This window comes from Styela clava, chromosome 7, assembly GCF_964204865.1.
Source record: "Styela clava chromosome 7, kaStyClav1.hap1.2, whole genome shotgun sequence".
Classification (NCBI taxonomy): domain Eukaryota; kingdom Metazoa; phylum Chordata; class Ascidiacea; order Stolidobranchia; family Styelidae; genus Styela; species Styela clava.
Genome location: NC_135256.1, coordinates 12,090,347 through 12,104,932, shown reverse-complemented (window position 1 = coordinate 12,104,932; position 14,586 = coordinate 12,090,347). Strand labels below are relative to the sequence as shown.

Here is a 14,586-nt window from a genome sequence, read left to right as displayed (position 1 = left end):
ACAAAGCACGTGACTCTACAAACATGAACATATAGACTCTGCCGTGGGTGGACTCGGGTTCAGTTAACTGGGTGTGGAAGCATCTGCAACGGGCGCTCACACAATACACGACACTCCGCTATGGTTAGTGTATTTATCCTGCACAACCGTGTCTGTATGAAGTGAAAAAAATCAGACAATAACAATGAATGCTCAGGATGTATACAAAGACGAGCTTCTGAAACATTTTTCGGATGCTGTGAAGCAGGTAGTCTAAATTGAGGAATTAGCGGACTATCTCATGTCCTTATAACACATAAATTTATCCGTTTACTGAATTCTGAAATCATAAATAGGTTATGTTTGTTTTGTGAAATGTTTACTAATATTGCAATAACTGAATGAGGCATGTTAATTTGTATCATTGTACATGGACAAGGCTTTAACATCTGAAACGAAGGTGAACACGACCGTCTCCTAAAATATAAACCAGTAGCTATATATTTCGAGCTATATGGCAGATATATGTATACTCATTCAGTTTTGCCAGAAAAAGTCATTTCTGAATTTGGCTGTTGTTGTTTGACTTCATTAAAGTATTACTTACAGACTTAATTCTGTAACTCAGTGTTTCTTGAATTTGCATGTGACATATCTAGATGTCTGTCTCTTCCAAATTAGCACAATTACTTTTGAATGAGTGTGGTGGTAGTGGTTGTGGCCCTGGTGCATGTCATTGATTTATCACGGCAGAACGATTATATTATTAGATATTACAGATATTCTCTGGAGAATTTTAGGTATGCTTCAATCTCTGAATCTTGTGAAAGTCTGAGTTCTCATGTTGATTGTCTTAATATTAAAGACATGTCTGGACTGAAAACCTCCAATGACAACATATTAATTTGCTGTATTAGCTTTCAAGTATGGCATGATTGACTCATTTCGCTTTTTCATAATTTGGTTTCATAACAAATGATTGCTAATATACCGTACAAATCGATCAAAAGCATCAGTGAAATCTATTATTTTAAATGTGTGTTAGCATTGACTTATTTAAAATAAAATCTCTTTTTTCTCTATTATCCATTTAACTATATTATATTCCTTCACAGGTTCAAATGGAGCAAATGTCATTAGAGCAAGAGAATGGATTATATGTTATTTCTAATGACAGTCCTACAGCAAAGATTCTATGCACAAGTCTTGATATGATATTCTTACATGGGTATATAGGCTATACCTTTTTTTTCATATTTTTGTATTTTTTTTAAACTTAAGTTACAGATATGAACAGCATTCTTGATTTTACATCTAAAATTATGTACATTATCTTATATGTCATTAATTATAGAACAAATAAATTTGAAAGTTTGATTTATAAAGTTAGCTTAGTTGTTTCGAACATGTTATTAAATATTTGCATTTATATATGAAAACTTGCCTTTCAATCTTGCTTTATAATTTTCTCATTCTGACAATTACCGGTACTGTATTTTTATTTTAGTTTAAAGCACAAGGAATATGGATGTTGGGAAGCAGTTCGATATTTCTGTCGGAATGATATTCTTCGGCAAATTGAAAAACTTAGAAATGTTAAAACAAATCTGGGAAGAGGTAATTACCTCAATTTCTATTATTATCTATTAAGTTTGACTGCTATCACTTAAGTTCTGCTGTATAATACTCATCATAACCATGGGCTTGTCTTGTAATATCACCCGATAGCCATCTAAAAGCGTCTGCCTGAAAGTCAAGTGTTAGTTTTTCTCGGCTTGTGAATGTAACTAGATACACTAAACAAGCTTGATATCATCCTTTACAATATCTACTGTTCTTATTGTTATCAGGAAGAGCATGGATATTTATTGCATTGAATGAAAAGGAATTTGAAGGTTTCTTGCAATCATTTCAGATGGATATGAATCATATTTATAAATATTATCATAAGTAAGTTTCTGTTGTTGTGTTTCCTGTTTGTATAAAAAATAATGTCCAATTGTCATCTTTATACTTCGTAAGAGGGTGGTAGTATTATGAATTCAGTTATACACTTATCTTAAAAAAACTTTTTGGGTATCTGTAGCTGGGACCTTATTCACACAAACTATTAGTATTTAAGGATATCATAATCATAAGATTTAAATTTGAAATGTTGTGTACCTAGTGTAAACATACACCCGACCCATCCCATCTGGTGTAAGGTACGATAGATTTTTTTTATTCTTTGAGGATTGTTTGCAGTGCAAGCTCAAACAAATATGACATCTGTTCTCGTATGACATTAATTAGGTGACTTTTTTCTTTTGGTATTGACACTTTAGCAGTATAACTAAGTTACTTCACACCAAACCTTTTGGTATGCCCTGAGTTCTTTTAGTTATATAAACACATATCTTCTCTTATCTTATACAATTGACATATTTTCTTCGGACTTATCGTCACTTATACAGTGCATGTTGATAGCATGCATAACTTATTTATAACAATCAGATGTTGTACTTACAAATAGTGTTAGCTGAAAAACCTCTAAAATTAAGATTATGGTCATTGATAGGAGGTACCATTGTATTTGTATAGCTTGGACTTTTCACCTGATATTTTTTACAAAATTGATACACATCTGGTCAGAACAGTTCAAGTGAAAGGTTAATGACTTTTTTTTTAATGTGATTTGTTTTGAGTTTTTTTGGTGTGGGTGTTGGCTCAAAAATAATGAGGAAATGATACAAAATAATGTCTCCAGGGTATAAATTACTGATGCTTATTCGTTTATAGTTGATGATTGGATTGATTGTTTATTTGTTTAGATTGACGTAATTTGGACAAAATTATTCAATCTGTCACAATTTTAGACTGGTTTTTCGTTCTTTTGCCATATTTTTTTTTGGAAAATGATGATAGCGTTATTAAGTCTATATTGATGTATTTGTGCCACTGCGGTTCTTAGACGGTTCTACTCTTTTTTGGGGTGGTTAGCAGACAATTGTTATGTATGGTCTATGTATGGTAATATGTCTCCATTTCTCCAACATGTGAATTAATGTATATATATATGGATGTTTACTGGCAGCCAGAATATTACTTTATTATTAATTTTCTATTATTTATAAGCATGTGAGGAGTCTAGTGTAGTGGAAAGAATCATAAATTAGGTCATAAATTTTGCTGTGTTCAACTATTCTTTATTTATTAGGCCTATGATCGTTATTCATACCACTTGCACAAAAAGGGACTCATTTGTGTCTTATTATTAGAGATAGAAGTTTACAATCGCAGTATAGTATTGTTGTAATAAAACATTTAAAATGCGTCTGTTAGGCTATTATGATTGTGGAATATTTCAAAAATTAGCGCCATACATCAATCCCCATCTAGAATTCTGTGAAAATATATAAATGAAGTTTATCGAAAATGAAGTTATTGAAATTCAACCCTTTGATTTGATTTCATTTATGGTTGTTCTATATTCATGTATTGAAATTAATCAATTATTTTCCATGACATGCAAACATTGAGATTTTTCATGCTTGAATGTGAGTGAATACAATATGACTATATCACTTATAAAACATATTTACATCGAGGATTTTGGCAATGGCAAGCATATTATGGTTTATACAGTTTGATATACAATTGAAATGTTAGGTTTATTTTCTGAAGCGAAAATTAGATACAGCGAATTTCAAATGATACTGTAGATGAGATGATTTATTAAAACTACGGAAACTATGGCAAATGTTTTTACATTGATCAAAAGAAAAACTTTCTATGAATATCTAACTGCTAGTATGTAGTTTTGATGATTAATAAATAATTTTTTTTTTCTTTCCAGGTCAGCCATGTTATGCAGCAGTCAGGTGAGAATGCTTTTTTATGTTGACTCATTACATGCTTTGTTACATATTTTTATCATGGTATTATCGTGTCACAGGTATTCATCATGCAAACATTGATATCAGGATTGGACCATGTGACTTTCAAGCTAAATCCAGTAAGTTGATAAGTATTTGAGCTTTAGATTTGGACTTGTGTACGTTACTCTATATTTTTTCTTATTAGGTCTATATTAATATTTAGAAGTTCTGCTTTTTTGGTATTCATTGAAGTATGTATGTAAATATTAAATTTACTCATGTTGGATTGTGTTGAGTGAAAGATATATATCTATTAAATTTAGGGTTACTATAGAAATATATGGATGAATGCTCAATTATGTTATTTTGTATGTTTTCAATATGTTGTAATCAAAGTGTAATATACTGTTATGAGAATTTTGTTTCATATCTATCCAATTAATTTTCAGATTTATTGATTAATTCACCTATTTAATTTACTTGAGCGATCTGCTCTTCATGTCTATTTGCTTGCTCTTACAATGCATAATATGGTATATTATTAAGTTAACCTATGTTTCTGTAAATTCAGATTACCAAATACCAAGCTAGGTTTAACAAAGTGTTCTATTTACATTCAAATCTTACAGATTTACTGTAGTTTCTATGAATAAATTTGCCATATACAGAAACAAATGACTTCCTGTTGTTTCTAGTAAATTACGTTGTACATGAATACAGTACAGCAGTTGGTTGCTTGATGAGCTAGAGTTGAGGATTATATTTCAGGGCGCATATACTCTGAAATTTAACAGGAATAATTGAATAACAAATGGTTTTATTAGGTTAGCAAATATGAACTAGCATAATAGTGCTGGAAAATGAAAGACAGATTGATGATATTTATTCGAATCTGGAGAGGTTGGAAATGGCTAAGACGTTGTATTTTGGAAGATTTATGTTTGTTGTTGAATGCCTATGCCAATTTCATGATGTTATTACCATAGATATTTTCATTTGTGAAATTGAAATGGGGCCCATTATAAAATATTAGTGAGGATCAGGACAGGAAAATTACTAGAGCTTTAGAAATTCCGACCATTTGCTTGTTCAGTTGGTTCAAATTATAATCAGAGGAAAATTCATTACTTTTTCATAACCTGCTGCCCAAAATGTCAAAACAATTTTATTTTAACAGTTTAAAATATTCCAATTACATGGTTCTGCTTATATCTTTTCACACTGAACAATTGAAATTGCAACGACATAGTGTTTTGTAAGATTCTGAATTGCTGTTCATAATCCATAAATGATTAACCAATATATAACTTTACAAGATCACATGAAACTGTCTTGCTTTAAAACAACAAATTTATCTTATCTTATTGATGTGTGATTGATCTTCAATTTGACTTTTCCTATTCATTGCCATGCTTAACCCAAGTATGAAAAATTTGAATTACTTACATTATACGTATTAGGATATATTATTACATTGTGTTCGATATTTGACATATCCTCATTTGTTACACAAACTCAGAAAATTTGCATTTGATTGAAATTCAAAGTTTGTCAATATTATAGCTGTGAGTATAAATGGAAGTTTTTTTTCAAAAGTCAAATCTTTGGTAGTTTCTGGGATGTAGATTTCTGAAGTACAAAATTTCCTTATATTCCAGGAAGATGAAGAATTTTTGTAATATCGTAATAAATAAATTTTTATATCACAGTGAGCGGTTATATTTAATTCAGGAAAATTTTCCATGTCAACAAAATATTTGCAGTACTGCTACGCTCATTAATAATATCATGAGATGTATTTGGTTGTTGTATTCATTTTGAATACTTTCTTGTTTGTGTGATGTTGTTTTTGTTTAAATTATATATTGTTATGGTGTTCAATTATTTTTACACATAGTTGTGATATGTTGAGATTTGTTGTAAATAAATAAAACTCAAGTATATTACTCAAAACATTTATATTCACATTCACTGTACCATAATTGAGACTTCTCAGTAAATTCAACTTTGATCTTTTTCTGGCAACAGTAGGCCTGAACAATATGAAAAGTCAATTATATTTCAGCAGATTGTTCATGAAGAACAGCACTGCTGTTTTTAAAGTAGATGGTAACGTTCGGTGGCTACATTATATTTTTTATGGTATCATCTTCATTTTATGTCTTGCGTCTGAATATTAGAGTAAATAGTCAATATTTAAATCAATTAATCACTTTTTAATACAGCTATAAATTACACAATACATTACATCATTTTTCAATTACAGGACCTTTCTCACCTGGATTTCAAAATTGCTGGTCCGAAAGTCATTTCAAATTCAACTGTTCGCACTGTGAATCATCGACCAACAAATCAACCAGTTCGGGGTTCAAGTGTACATATCGATACAGGTGCTGTCACTGACATGGCTGCCAAGACCAGTCAAAAAGCAGTTGGATTTGTTAAAGGACTATTGTCTCATGAGAATTCATATGAAGCTAAATCAATAGGCAATAAAACAACACTCGTTGCTGTTAATTCTGCTCGATTTAAGGCAGCAAGGAAGGAATGTCCTGATTGTAAAACCAGCAGTGAACTAATATGTTTGTGTATAAAGGAAAATCATCAAATGCAAAATACTTCAGTGCCTAGTTCTAATGCCAAATTATTAGACTCTATTTTTAATAAAAGTGGTGATATATCCGAAGCCTCTATTTCTTCAGTGCCTTCTTGTTCCAACCAACGTGTCAATCCTTTTAATGAATTATCTACTGACAAAAATGAGGTGTCGATGGCAGAATCCAATTTACGAAGATTTGACCAACATATGCCAATTGTTGACACTCCTATTGAAGTTGTTAGAAAAAAGAAACAAAAGAAAAGAAATAAAAAGTTCTCTGATTCAGGAAGTGACATTTCCACCAAAAGTGAAGATATATTGGTTCATTCAATAAGAAGAATAAAAACGGTTGTAGTAAAAAGAAGGGGGAGCATGAATGATATCATCCTCAGTGATCCGCTTATTGGATTTGATCCTGGTGTAGAAGAATGTGAAAGTACTTCAAGTTTATATAGTGATCATCTTTCTGATATTGTCCAAGCTTCTGCATCTGAATTGGAAAATATTAATCCTAATCATGAAGGTGCGAGTCAAAGTCATATAGGTGTTATGTCTAGCACTGAGGGTGATTATAACGCTATTTCTGAAATGTGCAATAACGATCATCTAACACAAACATTTGTATCTAACCAATCTGCATGTTATGTTTCTTCTCAGGGTAGCTTAAATACTACCGGTACTAATGATAGGGTAGAAATTACAACCGGATATAAAAAACCCATATCTGATAACAATTTGGAAAGTACTACATCTATGACTGAAAATTCAGCTGATACAGGTAATGGAAATATTGAGGATATTATGGAGGAATCTACAATGACATCAAATTTGGAAGAAAATTTGTCTGAAACTTTAAACAGTGAAAGTGAAAAAGATCTCCACAATAATATAACTGAGACCAATGTTCCAAAAGAAAAAGTAGTATCTAATTCTACAATAACAGACAATGAAAATTCTGCTGAAAATGTGGAAAATACAGATATGACGACTGACGTAGTTGTAACAACTTCTCCTGAAAATGAAAATCTAACAACCATCCACCCAGATGTGAGTGAAAACTTAAATTCAACTGATGATTCTTCTAGTGTTAATAATGACAATGTTTCATTGAGAAGTGATGAAGTGTCAAATCAAAAATCAGTACCTGAAAGCAATGCAGATTTCAAAAATAATAACTTTGAAAAGTTGTCTGCATCATTTGGGGGAGCAGAAACAAAAAATACTCATATTACTGGAAAGAAGAAGCGTACAATGAGAAGGTATCGATCGGAATCTGAAGATTTATTGAATGCTTTAACTAAGAAAGAAGTAGAAAGATTAAGAGCTGAAATTCAAAATAAATTAAAACCATCTCAAGACAGATTAGAAAAAGTTCGAAAATCAATTGCAGAAAAAAAGTCATCTCGAGTAGGTGTTGGTAGTTTTCATCATGATTCTACTTTCATGTTGGACGAAGATCGAGATTCTGAGGCTTCCTCATCCTCTCGACCACTTTTTGATGACTTGAGTGATGATGCTCAGTCAACTCTCAGTTTTGACAATGACACACAGGCTGATGAGGATGTTAGTGCTTGCACAGGTGACTCATCGAGTTTATTTAGTGAGTCAGCATCTTCACTGCCCGCTACATGGCGAACTGTTGTAAATTCGGCAAGTAAAAAAATTCCCAATTCCAACATTATTACGGAAAGTGATTTGCCTCACAGAGCAGTAGCTGATATTGACAACACGTTGCGTTTGTATCTTATGTTAGAAATATTAATGGATGAAAATGAAGCATTCATCAAGGTGAGTATTTTTACAATACTTGGAAAATTATTTATTTGTTGCAAACATTTGTAAAGATAAAGAGAGAACATGGTTTTGTTTGGTAGGTTTATTCAAAATTGGGGTACGTTATCAGGCATATTTGGGTAGAGTTATTGGAAAGTACGCTGAACGATATTGCATATAAGCATCTGTTCATCATAGAGTGTATTACTGCAAATACAAGAAGATTGTAGAACGAAACGGTAGTCCCATGATGTAAAAAGAAATTTAATTGAAAAGATATTTGAATCCAAAGATGTGTAAATGGAAAATTTCATATCGTAGGTATTGTAACTGTCATGCCTGTTCGATAGTCTGGTATGAAAATAGTCAACGTTTTGACTCTTGAGATTTTGTTTCTGAGGTTACCAGGGGTGCTTGGCCAGGAGAAGTGGTGGTGGTGTGTTGAAATCCCAGCTAAACATAGTTTATAGTAGCCATCCTGTATTGTTTTAACGTATGAGGATTCGAATTTTGAACCTACATCCTGACACTTGGGGAAATTTGTGTTTTCCAATATTTAGCTTCCTGTGCCTACTGTATCCTCTTTTTGTACTGCACAAAACTTATTCAGCTAAGGATTATTGTAGATTTAGAGCTATGTAAGTAAGCATCTATTATACGATGACCGTACATTTGAACCCATGCGTATATCCACGGGTTCAATCTATATGCGGGTGCTAAAACCCATGGGTTAGGGTTAGTATGGGTTTAACTATCCGTGAAACAAAAAAAATTCCATAGATGCAATAGCATACAGGTGCAATTGTCATGGGTTCAAATGTACGTGGGTTCAAATGTAATGGAACCCTATTATACACTTGTACATTGTTTGTAGATGTTCCACTTGAGCACTGGCCATGCAGAGGGTAACTGGACTCCATTGTATCTCCTGTTTACGGATTCATTTGTATATTTTCTTCGGAGTGGAGATGGGAGTTGTCCTTATCAACCTGAAGAAATTGTTTCTTATGAAGATCTTGATTATATTGCTGTAGGAAGTAATAGCCAGGTATATTGGTATATTTTGCACTTGAAGCAATGGTTTTATTTATATATATTCTCTTAACTATTTAGCAAAAAAAATTCAAATCGGTTTGTTTATTGTGCCCTGTAGAATTGACGCTTGATTTATGGCTTAGTTTCCTTCTTTTTCGCATGGGTGATATATTTTGAATTGGAGAACTTTTTACAACTTTTTTAACTTTGCCATTTTTTCATAATTTTATTCTTATGTGGCAATGCCCAGTCTTCAACAAAAAATAAATAAAACAAACGTTGTTGGTCATTTATGAAAAATTGAATATAAAAAAAGATTTTAAGACGGAATGACAAGATGACATAATGCTGATGATTAAATGTTATATCGAATTTCTGTCAAGATACATAGATTTCATGAATACTTTTCAAAATTAGTATGATGTCGAATCGTGAAGATAACCTCAGGTTGAGAAATCCCTATGAGGTGTTCTCTAACTTTGACTGTTGGCTGCAAGTCATGAGTTGCTTAAATACCTTTGCATTTTTAATGCTTGCTTTCTTGCAATAATTTCAATACACACACCCTGCCGGATGAGAACAGAAGAGGCCTAAGTCACATTTTTGCAAAATTCACTTTTTTCAATATTTTGGGGTTTTGAGCCATGCTCTACAAGATGGTGGTCTTGAAATCCTGAATTTCTCAATAATAAAAATTTTAGCTGGACTTAGGACTGTAAAAGTTAAGAACAGAATGGGCCTAAGTCCAGCTAAAATTTTTAATATTATGAAATTCAGAATTTCAACACCACCACCTTGTAGAGCATGGCTCAAAACCCAAAAATACTGAAAAAAGCTAGTCCCAAGTTCCAAAATGATGGTGATGAACATCATGAATGAAATGTCCGAAACTTACATCCCTAAAAATTTCTTCAGTGCAACTTAGGCCTATGTCACCTTGTTTTACCTTGCATCCCATACAAAACAATTCAGAAGTTGTTGAGAACAGAATGGGCCAAAGTCCATTATGGGGTTAAAAAAGCAGGAAGGAATTGAAGCTGAAGTGCCAAAAAATATGGATTACAAAGATATTCACATCCACATTTAAATAACCAGAGATCAGGTCTTTACTAAGTGTGAATATCTAGAAATTCAAAAATAAAAAAATTCCAAATTGTTTTTTGCGTTTTTCTCAAAACTCAAAATTGTGACTTAGGCCTGTTCTGTTCTCATCCGGCGACCTTCACTTTGAACATAGAAGCCAAATATATCATATTAAAGATAACTGCATAAAAAAATTGTTCGTCTAATGAAAAGTGACATTAACCATAATAAAAACACAAATATGTTTATATATATATGTAACATTTATTACTTTGTTTTGTTAACAGACAATGCAGTTTGTTTTTTATAAAAACAAATCCAGACCTTCAAAATCAAGTAAAGTTGCCAGAGGAAAAGTAAGAACAAAACTGACTATTGATACTGCAGATAAGAAATTAACGGAATTGATAATATCAAATTTATCAAGAGCATTGGTTTCATTCACGAGGCAACAAAGTGTTATTAAAGTTGTGAGTATTGAAATTCATTTCGTTTTTATTATAATTATTACAAAAATATTCTAGTGCAGGGTTTTCCAAACTGTGGTTGCGGACACTCTACAAAAAGAGTCTGATTCATCTTTAATGATTTACTTCAACCCCCCAAAAAAATTGCATCTTAGGCAATTAAAATTATATTGCTTTTTCCGACCTGCATGTGAGAGGCAGCATTTTCAGCTATTTTCGATATGATGACAAAATACAGGTTGAGACTTGCTGTGGAGACCGACCTACGAGTTTGCTTGTCACAAATTGCTCCGAGAATCGATAAATGGTGCAGTGAAAAGCAACCTCATCCATCACATTAATGTTGTCGTTTTGTAAATGTTATTTGTTGATTAGGCACAGAAATTGATAACGGCATAGGATGGAAGTTCATCAAAAATAAGATTCATAAGCGGCGGTCCACAGTTCAAAAAGTTTGGGAAACACTGCCCTTAAGCAACTATGCAAAGTTTTCATTCAATTATATTATTGTAGTACTGCTCGCACATTGTCCTCTGAATTCTTGAGACCTTTCAACATCTCAAAACTTATAAATTTATTTCATATTGATGAATTTCTGATTCCAATATTCCAGTTCATTTCTTATTCCATCCAGGCTTTAAATGCCTTTTATCTTATGACCTCCCAGCATAATTGACTGGTTGAGTGAATTTATGGCAAGACCAGGGTAAGATTGAGAGTTGTCGTATCAAAACGAACAGTCTAGCCTCAAAGAAATAAAAAAATATTGATGCTTTTCTTGATTCTACTCGAACCTCATTTTCTTTTTAGCACACAGGTGAAAATGGTCATATGTAACCTACATTTGACTTTGTGGTGTTCATGTGATATTGCTGGTATTCTTTCTTTCAGTAAAATAAACCAATACCTTTTCTCACTTAATATATATCCATACATATTCAGATTCCTCATTGTTCATTCATTCAATTCATTGATTGTTCCCTGCTCAGACTCACTCACTTTATCAATTTGATTTCAACTTTTTTGATTTAGTGTCCACCCATATTTCATGATGCAAAAGAACATCAAATATCTTTAAGAAAATATATGGTCGCTGAAGGTTTGACTGGTGATATTCAATTGTACCAACTTATCCACTGGGAAGATCCTAATTTTGTAACTGGTAAGTAGGGAGTGGAAGTGATATAATCATTAAAGCAAATCATTAACCTCTCATCGGTTCTTAAACAGTTTGGGTATTTTGATTTCAAGATTTTAATCCATTTAGGTCCAGTAACTAATGTTCATGACATATCAAACATTATCCATTTACGTGGTGTTTTTCTATCTGTACTACCTGATTACTGTTTCCATCAGCATTGTAAATTTCTGGTAAGACAGTATATATATCTATTTTGCGCAGGGGCAAGCATGTCTAAAATATCTATGGAGGGAACTTTGAAATACAGAGCAGTTACATTCTGGGGATCAACATGGAGATCTGCCTATTTTGTGTTGAATGGAGGAATTCTTTATCAATATGAAAACAAGTAAAAAGTTATTTTTAACTTTTGACAGCATAGAAGTGTTAACATAGATTTGCAGTGTGAACTGTGACATGCATTTTGTTCTCTTAAAACCCAGAGGCTCCATTAACTATCCGTTTACTTATTAAAATACTGATTAATTTTGTGACTGTCCAAAGAAGCAATAACGGCATTAATAAAATTTGACAACAGTAGCGCCGAAACAACAAGGCAATAATTCAAATATTTGTTTTTATAAATTTATTATGGGCTTCGTAAATAATCAACCTCTTCCTTAGGGTTTCGCGGAACCCTGGTTGACAATGAATGATCTAGGAGAATTTTGTTGTTGTAAATTGGGAATTTCTGTATTACAGAGATAGTGAAAAGCCTTTTATTAGTTATGAGTTAACACGAAACAACTGTGTTGGATGCAAGAGACTGCGATCAACGTCTTCCAAAACCCCAAGCCTGCAGTTTGAAATTGTTTTCGCTGATGAAACCAAGATAGAATTGTGTGGATACTCAGACATTGAAGTTACAGAATGGTTGCAATGTTTATGCATGATCGTGTCTTTAGATCAGGTGAGGTGTTTTCATATGAATGTGGTATTTTCTAATGTGTGATTGCATGTTTTTCAGATTGAAATAGATTACATTAGGATAGGATTTACTCATTTATCCTGGGGGAGAGGAAAGCCACGGCCTCTCCTTCTTGGAATAAAACATGGCAAATTCAAAAAGACTGGGTAGTAGAACCATGAATATGAGTCAATGTCCTCAATTGTCCCTGAAAATATGTATATGTGGAAAAAAGTGTCTGAGCGAGGCTAAAAATTGTTATGCCACTAGTGACATCTTGATGATTAGCCAGTTGTATTGAAGTAACTGAGAAATCATCCATAAGTTTATTATACAGTGTGAATCTTATACTTAATAATTACCTGATTCTTGTTTTCAAGAGTATTTTTTTATTCACAGTCATCATTGATTGACAAAGAAGGTCCACCTGATGGTATTGTTATGAACATGTTGCACCATGATGCTCTCGTGCCATGTAGTATGATTATTGTTGATGAACAGTTATTACTTTGCCACGAAGATCAACATACTGGATTTTGTCGGACACTGTCAAAAACCTTTGCTCGTGACATCACACAAATTAACATTGATAAAAAAACATCACTTGTATGTGAAATTGTCATCAATATTTGTTCAGAACAACCTCAGACGTTAAATTGGGGAATATTTTTTTCTTGTGTTGAAGCGTTAGAGGACTTTTTATCCGTGATGAATTCATTCTCTAAAGCTCCAACATTGAATGATGCAGGCAGCAAATCATCAATGACACATTACCTTGAAGCTAGAACTTTGCTTGATAATCGATGGACGAGGACAGATAACTTATTAAAGGGAAGGGGTGGAAGTGTGGAAAATTATACTTTTATTTAATATATCTTAGATAAATTAAATTTAAGATTAAAATCTTAGTTCAGTATTGAAATTGCTTCGTTCCAGCTTATTAAAATTGGTGCCAATCCATGACATTGATTGCAACCTAAAATTGACTTTTTGCCCTTGAGCGGAAGATGTATAACAAGATTTATACTATCGTATTTCACATTCTGGAAAGTGACAAATTTCCTTCTATCACACTGATGGTTTACAGGCTGTAGTGTCACAAGCATCGCAAAGTAAGTCTTGTCAAAAACAAGGCAATATGAACTTTCACTATGATTGAAATATTCTGGAAAAAGATGTGAACCACTCCATGTTACCTAGCCCATAATTGGTGGAGAAAGACAACATCTCTCACTTGATGCAATTGGCAATAAGTAGTTGTACATATGTATAGTTCAATAAAGCTTGTTTTTATATTCTCTGGAGACATGTCATATTTTATGCAACTATTTATCAATACATTATATTTTAGAGTTCAACTAATTGTTGCTTGCTAATTTTCATGCCAATGGCTAAAGGCGCAATATAATATAGGGAAGGCTATAGCAATAGATCGATATCTGTTCAGTTCCTCCAATAAAAAAGAAGGCAAGGCTATATAGCAATCAATATCTGTTCAGTCTCTTCAAACTGACATTTTCCAATAAAAAAGTAGCAAGGGAGGGTGCATTAAGAAGAGTGCTTTTTTGCCCATCATGACTATTAAGTGTGATTAAAATTCATACGCATCAGCCCAGTGATTAATGAAAATATGTTCCCAAAAGTTATGAGCAATGCCCCTCTTTCGAAGTCTCATAGGCCTATATTTATTAACCCTGGCACCGCTC

General features: G+C 32.6%; 1 protein-coding gene across 1 annotated transcript; it reads left to right on the top strand.

The window, feature by feature from the left end:
* Window positions 1-36: 36 nt before the first annotated feature.
* Window positions 37-14,239, top strand: LOC120329000 (uncharacterized). The gene is made up of 13 exons (XM_039395603.2): window positions 37-247; window positions 1,095-1,207; window positions 1,487-1,596; window positions 1,830-1,929; window positions 3,815-3,839; window positions 3,914-3,973; window positions 6,103-8,223; window positions 9,083-9,256; window positions 10,614-10,796; window positions 11,826-11,955; window positions 12,196-12,322; window positions 12,676-12,883; window positions 13,280-14,239. Exons 1-13 carry the CDS (start codon window positions 185-187, stop codon window positions 13,748-13,750), a joined length of 3,885 nt encoding a protein of 1,294 aa, XP_039251537.2. The 5' UTR covers window positions 37-184; the 3' UTR covers window positions 13,751-14,239.
* The last annotated feature ends 347 nt before the right edge of the window (window positions 14,240-14,586 follow it).